This window comes from Leuciscus leuciscus (assembly GCF_965113295.1).
Source record: "Leuciscus leuciscus genome assembly, chromosome: 12".
Taxonomy (NCBI): domain Eukaryota; kingdom Metazoa; phylum Chordata; class Actinopteri; order Cypriniformes; family Leuciscidae; genus Leuciscus; species Leuciscus leuciscus.
Genome location: NC_138736.1, coordinates 35,046,388 through 35,057,166, shown reverse-complemented (window position 1 = coordinate 35,057,166; position 10,779 = coordinate 35,046,388). Strand labels below are relative to the sequence as shown.

General features: G+C 37.2%; 1 protein-coding gene across 1 annotated transcript in view; it reads left to right on the top strand.

Annotated features, from left to right (window-relative positions):
• trappc9 (trafficking protein particle complex subunit 9) overlaps positions 1 to 10,779 on the top strand; it is a 225,794-nt gene that overhangs the window by 146,466 nt on the left and 68,549 nt on the right. Inside the window, exon 21 of the mRNA XM_082186163.1 lies at positions 2,062 to 2,152. Within this exon, the coding sequence (XP_082042289.1) occupies positions 2,062 to 2,152 (91 nt within the window). The remainder of the gene's footprint in view (positions 1 to 2,061; positions 2,153 to 10,779) is intronic.

The following is a 10,779-nucleotide window of genomic DNA, read 5'->3' as shown; positions in this document are numbered from 1 at the left end:
CCCGCGGGTCAGAGATTACCATCATGTCAGTCAACCAACCATAAATGTGCAAATACTGTATATCCATGTGTGAACACACTATTATACTGACAAATGTCGTTGTGTTCATAGTCGTTTTGGCAATAATTACTGAAATGTGAGATCACTCACTGGCATTTGTGTCATTCCACTGCTTTGTCTCTTGGGTAATGGGAACGGCTCTGTCAGCGGCTGTTCTGAGTGGAAAACTAGCATACTGTGCAGTAAATAAGTTGGCAGAACTCAAAAAACTTGCTTGTGTAGTACAAAATCAAAACATAAAGTTTTATTAACTTAATCCTTGAGTTGTAACTGATTATCTGCAGTTTAATTGCAATTTAGTTTAAAGATTAACTAAGCTAACTTACTTAACTTAAAATTTGATTGGATAAACATCATTTTATAATTTTTTTGTTGCAATTAACTGCTTGTTAGCAATAGCAGAACAGAAACCCCTGTGAATACATAACAGAACATTCAACACTAACACATCTCTCCCTACAGTATACTAATCATGTGCAAAAACACACAATAACAATTTAATTTATACAAACAAAAAAATTGCTCCAACTCATTAATTTTAAGTGCAGTTTAATATAATCACCTCTTAAGTTTACATAACTTTTTTTCTATTACGTTAAATTAACTTTCAGTAATATTTGAATGTGTTCAGTTTTACAGTTTATACTGCATTATTTTTTATTTATTTAAATACAATAGTTTGCGAAATGATATGTTATATATCAGTGGTTCTCAGGTGGTTTGGCTTTCTGTCTCTGATTGTGCATTGTTAATCATTTAGTGACCCAATACAGTCCAAAATTCGTTATAATACAATGTAACAGAAATGTTCTTAAAATTGTAATAATTGTTATTAGTAATAACATGAACTGTATCAGCCAAATAATATGCAAACTAAGCTGTGGTCCAAATATTGTATTATCAAGTGACAAATTAATTTGTGACATTAATTTCTCCATTTTGTTAGACTTTATTTGGACGCACAGCCCTTAAGATTAGCTTTCTTTACTATTATAGGGTGGCAAACCTCATTAAAATGCAGCTATTCATGCAGGATTATATGATTAGTTGCATCCAGCATTGTTTTTTCAGGATCGACCTGCAGCCCATTTTTGGCTCATTAATCACTAGTTGAGAACAGTACAACATGTTCCTGGATCAACATCTTTGTTGATCCTGGAACAACATTCCAATCAACAAAACAAGTTTTCGGGACGAGTTTACAGTTAATATCAAGTTTAGGCTTACAACCAGAGCTAGGCGCTTCTACATCAGAGTTATTCACCTATCATTCCCCTCTGACTTTATTTTTTTATGTAAATGCCTGATAATAATCGTTGCATTGCATTTTATGACACTATATTCCATACATAATACTCTGGTTATATATTATGCATACTAAACACTTAGCATGGCAAAATATCTGATAAATTTAAAGCCTGTGCACTGTACTTACTTTACAGAATACATATTGCATATGAAGTACACTATTAGTTTAATACAAATGTCCTGAACGATATTTGTCAGTATTCTCAAATGTTAATGAAAGGAATTTTGTTTGATAAAATATGAAATTGTTTTTATTATTATTGTCCACATCCGGCTTTAGGAATCTCTTCCTCTCGTCATCTCTTCCAGATCTCAGTGTACACTTACATGGTTCATTTGAGAAGGTTGCCATCTCTCACTGCAGCGCTCAGCATCATTACACAGTTCGCAGTCATTAGAGGCTTCTGATAGCATCACTGCTGTTACGTAATAAGCTTTTTGTTCTCATCGTCGTCATTAGTGTCGCTGTGTGCAAATATTTCACCTCCGTCAACATACTTCTCTTCTTCTCCATGCACACTGCTTGGCTAATTTAATGCAGAAAACATAGAGTGGCATTATTGTTCTGAATGCTTCCAGGAAAAACATGATAAAGGTTAGTTGGGTAAAGAATATGACATTCTGATCAAATTTGCATCACATTTCAATGTCATTAATGATAATAAGGCATGTTTCCCTTGACCAAATGTGCACTCGTCCCTTCAGCGTGATGGGGAGGCCAGTGTGGAGGGCGTCCTCAACCAGCTCATCCTTGATCATCTGCAGCTGGCCCCTCTACAGTGGGGTAAGAACACTTTCCTCTCTATGAATACAGAGATTTAAATATATTCACACTCAGAGGTTATTTGTCTCCAGCGGTGGATGTAGGACTGGTCTCTGTTCATGTTTCGTATTTGCATTTGTAATGGAGGAGAAATGTGCCACACCAGGAGTGTTAGAGGCCGTTCACGCAGGAAGAGGTTCTTGCATCGTTTGTGCTGTTTAATTATTGTTGGTGTATGTAGAGATGCACTAGATAGAATGTTGCGGCATGTGTTGCTGTTTTCATTAGAGCTGCATTTTTAAATCGATATAAATGCGTGTTATATATCTTATTGAGAACAATGCATATGTTTATGTATGTATTTTTTGTCCCCGTAATGTCATAACTGGACCTTCCGGTGAAAAAGACAGATTTCTCTCCGGTGATGTATGCAGGACTTCTCCAATCATTTAGTTAGATTAAACTCCGCCCCCAAGCTCATGTTCATCTGCCTTATTTTGAGTGCCACGCCCACATCTCAACATCCAATCAACAACACATGCATAGATTGAGTCCCCGCCCTACATTTTCTTTTTCTGTAATCCATTACACACGCATGTTTGTCACAATACAGAAGAAAAGATACGTCGCTACGTCCGTTTCATTGTGACTTTAAAACTGATTTTTTTTTTTTTTAATAGCATTTCAAGAAAATGCCTATCCTCTAAAGACAGCTAAGATTTTATTTAAATTACATTTTATTTCCACTTTTCCACTGAAAACTAGTTTTGAGAACATATTTCAACATTTAAAGTAATTTAAATATATTTTTTTATGGCATCACAAGCTGGTTTTATGTTATAGTCAAAAGTTGTTTAAATATATAGCAAATAAAATTCAGATCAGTCAATTAACACATGACATACTGTCAGAAAAATGTGTAAAAAAATTACATTTTAAGTTACTTCAGTTAGTAACCTCAATTTCCATCTTATCTACCCCTAGATGGTGTATATATTAGTACTTTAAGTGTACATACTAATAAGGGTACTAATATGCACCAATTAGGTCAGGTGTAGAGGAAAGTGTACTTTTAAGGGTGGGCAGTACCCTTAAAAAAACATCTAGGGGTTGATAAGATGCAAATTGAGGTTACTAACTGAAGTTACTTAAAATATAGTGACAAGCTAAATAACAAAAAATAAAAACATTTATTATTACCCATGTATGAAATAATTTTATTTTAGACATGAAAAATAGAATGGATGGGGTAGCTGTTGCCCAAAAAAAATAAAAAAATATATATATATATATATATTATATGTGACAGATGTTTATTATGTATATATGAAAAACAATAATTGAAACATTTTAAATTGTGTAGAAAAGATCTGTCACTACTTTCATTTCATTACAACTTTAAAACATATTATTTAAAAAAACTTATAGAAAATGCTTATCCCTTAAAAACAATTCTACTAGCTAATCATACTTTTTGCTAAAATGTTTTTTTATTACTATTATGAAATACATTTTATTTGATTTTTATTTCATTTATTTTGTTTCGGTGGGAAAGTGCAGAGTCAATGTTTCCAGCCTTTCTGTAATGTCAAAACTGAGCAACTCCAGCACCCATGCTGGTGGAAAGTGTGTGTGAGTGCTGTGTGGAGTCTCTGCAAAGAATCATGGGAGGTGTCCGAGACTCAGAGTCTGAGTGCCGCATCTTGGCCTGGATCATCTCTCGGTTCCTCTGTGACAGTATATGTGATATAACCCTCTCTGTCTCTCGATGAGCCTCCGAGATCAGAGCTCAAACCCGTGTCTAAATCAGTAACCACCTCCTCGTGTGTTTCCTCTGCTTCTGGATCTGCAGTCGTGCCTCATCACATCCTCCTCATCCTCGGTCAGCACCGTTCAGAACACATCACATGTTCATGTTTATTCAGATCTGCAGACCTGCGTAACACTAATGCATATTCATGAGCTCATAAATGTTGGAGGACTCATCTGAGATGACCAGACCGTGACATGAAACATGTTGCATATCACACGGTGATCATCTCTCTCTCTGTGTTACATTTGCACACAAGTGGCCGTCAGAGCACTAGTGTCTTGTTTATCCGTCGTTATGACAGGCCTGTTGTGTCGTGGATTGATATGATTTCATGTTTTGCCTCACCTACTATAGGTGGATCTGCTAAATTTTGTTTATATACAGTCTCACATTGAAATCTGAGACTAAGAAATTTAGCTTAAACTTGGGAATTTTGGGGAAATTTTAGGATATTGATGCTCTTTGGATCATTCTCAAATCATTCTGGTGAATATGATCATCATTAAAGTGAAATTTGCAGAAACAAGCCCTGAAAATTAATGTGCACACGATAAACTTTTGGGAAAATGGATTTACAGAAACCGGACGTGATAATGGGTGAGCAAAGCACCTTTCTGCACAAGTCTCAGGTGTTTTATTTATTTATAAAAAATGTTGGACCCCACTTTGATTCGTAATGAAAAGTTTGTATTACAAATTACAAAAGTTATAAATAGCATTTTCACTTGTGGTTTCATGCCCACAGTATAATATACATTCAATATTTAAAAGACATTTGTAAAGGAATTATTTAGCAGTTTTGCCCTAATATTATGTCACTCACAACATCGTATATTAGACGGTCTTCTGATGAAATGCCACATGTAACAAAGAGATTTCAATATTGTACCTTAAATGTTGATGTTGGTGATTGGCATGGATTGGTTTTTTGATAGTTTTTTTGTTAAGCAAAACTTGTTACTATACACAACTTGAACCATGCATTATGTTGCAGTTTATTTGAAGGTAAATCCTGTGTTTACTTGCATTTAGTTTTTAGCCAGAGTTATTTCTAAACCCTACACACACACACACACACACACACACACACGGTAATATGCAGAGACATTCAAACACAAGAGAAGCAGAAGCAGAGCCATTAAAATCTTTCCCATCATCATCAGCATTTATTTAGCTGTTAAATGCGGTCAGCGCTCTTTAATGCACCTATCAGAAGCCTCTCTCTCTCTCTCTCTCTCTCTCTCTCTCTCTCTCTCTCTCTCTCTCTCTCTCTCTCTCTCTCTCTCTCTCTCATGCATTTATCAGAGATGTGAAACGGCAGTGCTCTTGATTAAAACCCCATCGAGCTTCCGAATGTGCGATGGCAGTTTCTGCACCTGCTTGTCTTCCAGTCCAGATACTCTTAAATTGACGAATATTACAAGACCTGCAACGGGTCATTGCGTAATAGATGGTGGATTAATAAAAACGAAACTTTTAAAGTCTGCTATTTCTAGAACTTGCCTATGGTTCTATGATTCTCTTTAATTTATTTAACTCTCTAACCCCTCTGAACTGGGATCAGACAGTCTTCCTATAACTGCGTTTGCAAATCATAGTCCTGATAATCACAATCATCACAGCTGTGAAATCACACTGATGTGACAGATGATAATAACAATCCATAAGAGTCTATTGTTCATACCAGATAAATGCAAATGCTCTGAAAAACTGTTCTAAGCAGCTAATCATATTTGAAACATAAAGGTGATATACTGTATATATTTTTTTGTCATATTAAATATTTATTTATTATTTTTATTTTATTTTATTTTATTATAAAAAATGTTTCAAACTAAATATTTGATTTATTTATTACCTATTATATTTAATTTTTATTATTTTATTTTGGGGTCTTTTTGTTTTGCCTTTTATTAGTTAGGACAAAGCTGGATAGGATGGATGGATATTCTCCTACTGTAATTCCCCTAATGATTTGGTAAATCGGGTGTTTTTGATTGCATTGTAAGGTAAAGTCCACATCACACTGAAACCGACACATGCCAACCAACAACAACAGGCACTTTATTCCTTTTATTCCTTTTATTTATTTATTTATTAATTTTTTGGATCAGTGTGTTACCCTTGTCGACATCAGTTGGCATTGGTTATCTGGTGATTGTCTATGTTGGTCAGTGTCTTTCGTTTCCTTGAGCAAAGAGCCAGTAAAAAAAAAAAAAAAAAAAAAAAACAATTTAACCAATGAATGTGCTTCAGAATGAAAGCTTAATGCCTCTAGTGTGAGATACTTCTGGAATCTCATCAGCGCAGTGTGAGCGATGATTAGTGTTAGAACTGTAATCTAGTGTTTTATTCATTTCCGTACTTGAATCTATTTGCTGCAAGACAGGTACTCTGCGGCATTCTGCGTTACCGTGGCAACCGGCAAGGATTCTGATGATTCTGTTCATTTGCACCGAGGGGCGATGCGGCACCGTCCGTTTCAGCCACTGATTAACTGTGTGTGTGTGTGTGTGTGTGTGTGTGTGTGTGTGTGTGTGTGTGTGTGTGTGTGTGTGTGTGTGTGTGTGTGTGTGTGTGTGTGTGTGTGTGTGTGTGTGTGTGTGTGTGTGTGTGTGTGTGTGTGTGTGTGTGTGTGTGTACCTGTGTTTGGATGCTTGTCAGTCACACATTTCCTGAGAAATCATCAGTGGACACTCATAGGCTCTTCTGTACTTTATCCTAGAGGTCATTGGCTGCGCTGTATTTGGAGAGTTGACATTCATTCATTTAGGAAGATGACATGCACTGGAGACTATTTTATGTTTATGATTATTATGCATCAGATTTTACAAACGCATACTAATTGAGAGTCTACATGGAATATTTGTACTTTTAATAATTTGATTTGTCATGCAGGACCATTTAAAAGTAACTAGTAGAGGTAAAAAATTTATTTTTAAAATGGTGTCTAGATAAGACAAAAACTTTCACTTATACTTAAAAACAAAACATTTTATGATAAAAATATAAATAAATAAATGATAAAAAGGTCCATGAACACAGTATGAATACATGAATTCAGTATGTCAACAACACACTTCATTGCACAGATTATTGGCTGTCTTGCGTTCCATTGGTTGCTGTGTGACCTGTCTTGCGTTTCATTGGTTGCTGTGTGACCTGTCTTGCGTTTCATTGGTTGTTGTGTGACCTGTCTTACATTTCATTGGTTGCTGTGCCTGTGTGACCTGTCTTGCGCTTCATTGGTTGCTGTGTGACCTGTCTTGCGCTTCATTGGTTGCTGTGTGACCTGTCTTGCATTTCATTGGTTGCTGTGTGACCTGTCTTGCAATTCATTGGTAGATTTGTGACGTGTCTTGCGTTTCATTGGTTGCTGTGTGACCTGTCTTACATTTCATTGGTTGCTGTGCCTGTGTGACCTGTCTTGCGCTTCATTGGTTGCTGTGTGACCTGTCTTGCGTTTCATTGGTTGTTGTGTGACCTGTCTTACATTTCATTAGTTGCTGTGCCTGTGTGACCTGTCTTGCGCTTCATTGGTTGCTGTGTGACCTGTCTTGCGCTTCATTGGTTGCTGTGTGACCTGTCTTGCATTTCATTGGTTGCTGTGTGACCTGTCTTGCAATTCATTGGTAGATTTGTGACGTGTCTTGCGTTTCATTGGTTGCTGTGTGACCTGTCTTACATTTCATTGGTTGCTGTGCCTGTGTGACCTGTCTTGCGCTTCATTGGTTGCTGTGTGACCTGTCTTGCGTTTCATTGGTTGTTGTGTGACCTGTCTTGCGTTTCATTGGTTGTTGTGTGACCTGTCTTACATTTCATTAGTTGCTGTGCCTGTGTGACCTGTCTTGCGCTTCATTGGTTGCTGTGTGACCTGTCTTGCGCTTCATTGGTTGCTGTGTGACCTGTCTTGCGCTTCATTGGTTGCTGTGTGACCTGTCTTGCAATTCATTGGTAGATTTGTGACGTGTCTTGCGTTTCATTGGTTGCTGTGTGACCTGTCTTGCGTTTCATTGGTTGCTGTGTGACCTGTCTTGCAATTCATTGGTAGATTTGTGACCTGTCTTGCGTTTCATTGGTTGCTGTGTGACCTGTCTTGCGTTTCATTGGTTGCTGTGTGACCTGTCTTGCATTTCATTGGTTGCTGTGTGACCTGTCTTGCGTTTCATTGGTTGCTGTGTGACCTGTTTTGCGTTTCATTGGTAGATTTGTGACCTGTCTTGCGTTTCATTGGTTGCTGTGTGACCTGTCTTGCGTTTCATTGGTTGCTGTGTGACCTGTCTTGCAATTCATTGGTAGATTTGTGACCTGTCTTGCGTTTCATTGGTTGCTGTGTGACCTGTCTTGCGTTTCATTGGTTGCTGTGTGACCTGTCTTACGTTTCATTGGTTGCTGTGTGACCTGTCTTGCATTTCATTGGTTGCTGTGTGACCTGTCTTGCATTTCATTGGTTGCTGTGTGACCTGTCTTGCGTTTCATTGGTTGCTGTGTGACCTGTTTTACGTTTCATTGGTAGATTTGTGACCTGTCTTGCGTTTCATTGGTTGCTGTGTGACCTGTCTTGCGTTTCATTGGTTGCTGAGTGACCTGTCTTGCGTTTCATTGGCTGCTAATGTAACTGTTTGTAGATCAGTACTCTAAACATAATATAAAGACACCAAATGTGATTTTTCTTTCTTTCTTTCTTTCTTTCTTTCTTTCTTTGCTCTCTCTCTCTCTCTCTCTCTCTCTCTCTCTGTCTCTCTCTCTCTCTGTCTCTCTCTCGCTTTCTTTCGTTTGTTCTTTTTCTTAAGAAAGGTCAGGGTGTGCAGTTGAGGATTAATGATGTTCACATTTAAATATTTTTTTACAAAGGGGAATATGCTTTTTCTCTGTGGTTCTGACATAAATTAGATGTTAGCAGCAACTTTGTGTGCGCTTTATAATGTTAATAAATACTGGTGAAACACATTACATGTGTGAGTGCTTGAAGGAAACCGCTAATCTGGCTCAGCACAATACAAACGCATTTGATCCTCGTTGTGCTATTGTGTTGCGCGGCACAGAATTATCAAACAATTTTGTCACGCTGTACAATTCCTAAACAAGCTCCTTTGAGCTGAAGGATTAAAATTCGGTACGGCGAGTTCCTTTCTGATGCTTTTAAATGAGGGGCTGTTATTGCATTTCTCTGTCTGATAATCGACAACAGTGACACGTCTTGTCCAATCAGCATCTCTGCAATTCTTCAGCCATTGTGATGTAGCAATAGGCTCTCTGTCCAGCCGTACGCTCCCTTTGTTTGACTCTTTCCCCCGTGTGCGGCAGACATGAATACAGTCTTGTTACACGTCTGTATTAGTGTGGTCCGCAGGTCTTTTGAGTGAAAGGGTTTCTGCTCACTGGTTTGTGAAATCATTAGGCCGTCTGTGCAGACGTACGTACATGATAATTATGCTATCTATCTTATTTGCTCTCAGCAGGTGGTGATTAAAGCTTCGAAACCAGAAAGCAACCAAACGTAATGGAAGAACCACACAGTCATCAGTACAATAGGCAACCAATACCCATCCTAGAGTTCTACTTCTATATATTTTTTTTTATTTATTTTTTTTTATTTTTTTTTATTGTATATTATGAAGTTGTTTTATTTCTATTTGTTTTTTGTTTTATTGTTCCTGCAGTAAGAAGCTACATTTCAATTTGCATGCTTTTGCAAAGTATTTCAATGGTGATGGTAGTATATGTTCATAGGAGGAACATGAAAATATCAGGGAATTTTACATTCCCAGGCCTGGAAAAGAATATATACTTTATATACACTTATATACCTGAATATACACTTTTCTAGTTATGCTTGAAAATATATGCCATTGTTTGGAATTTGATCTTTGCAAATGCAGTTACTAAAAAATAGTACAGGGCAGCATATAAATAGTGATAGTGCCGAGATTCAGGCAGTGTTTTTATAAATGCACGTACAGGGACATCTTAAAACAACACTACAACTCTCAGAGTTGATTCTGTTTTGATGTTTGAAAAAAGAAAAAGAAAAACAGCTGTTGCTCCTCATTGCTCCTCTAGGCTGTTTATTTGAACTCGTGTCTTTTGGATCAAAAAGAAAAAGAGCATAATACAACATGAGCGTGTAATGATTTATCTGTGGTGAGATTGTTGTGTCTTGTCATACTTACAAGTTTCTTATCTTTTATTCCTCGATTCTTTCTGAAGAAGAAACCCTAACTGCCCAAGCAAATTACCAGAGACAAACGATGAGTCTGGCTCCAAATACTGGAACGACCCTTTAGTATCCACCAATACCAGAATGGATGGGTTAGAGAACAAAGATGGAGTGATGATGAGGTAGAGGAGAGAAATAAGGATTAAATTGGCATGAAATAATTATTGTCCTCATAGTAATCTTCCCAAATGACTGACAGGAGAGTGTGAACCCAGCTGGCGGTTCTCAAATTTGATTTCATTGTAATTAGCCGTGCCACTTAAAACTGGACAAGACTCTCAATCAGAGCAAAAGATCGTCTGAGAGACTGTCCATCCTCTGTGCTTTTTTTCCCCTGCTATTCCTGTTAAGCAAGTTAAAGTAAATATTCATGAGGAAGTGCTAGGAAGACTGATATTCAAATTTGCAGAGTAGATATATGGGATGTTTTATCATATAAATCTTGTTCGTGTGAAAATAATCCACCAAAAGGATGGCTAGAAAACCCAGGAGACTGAAAAGTGGAAGCCGGTGGCGTAATTTAATTTACATAGCTAGAGTGAAGAGCCATCATCTGTGCACATCTGGAATGAAGGGCTTCCATCAAATGGAAAGATGAGCATTTACTTGACTCTA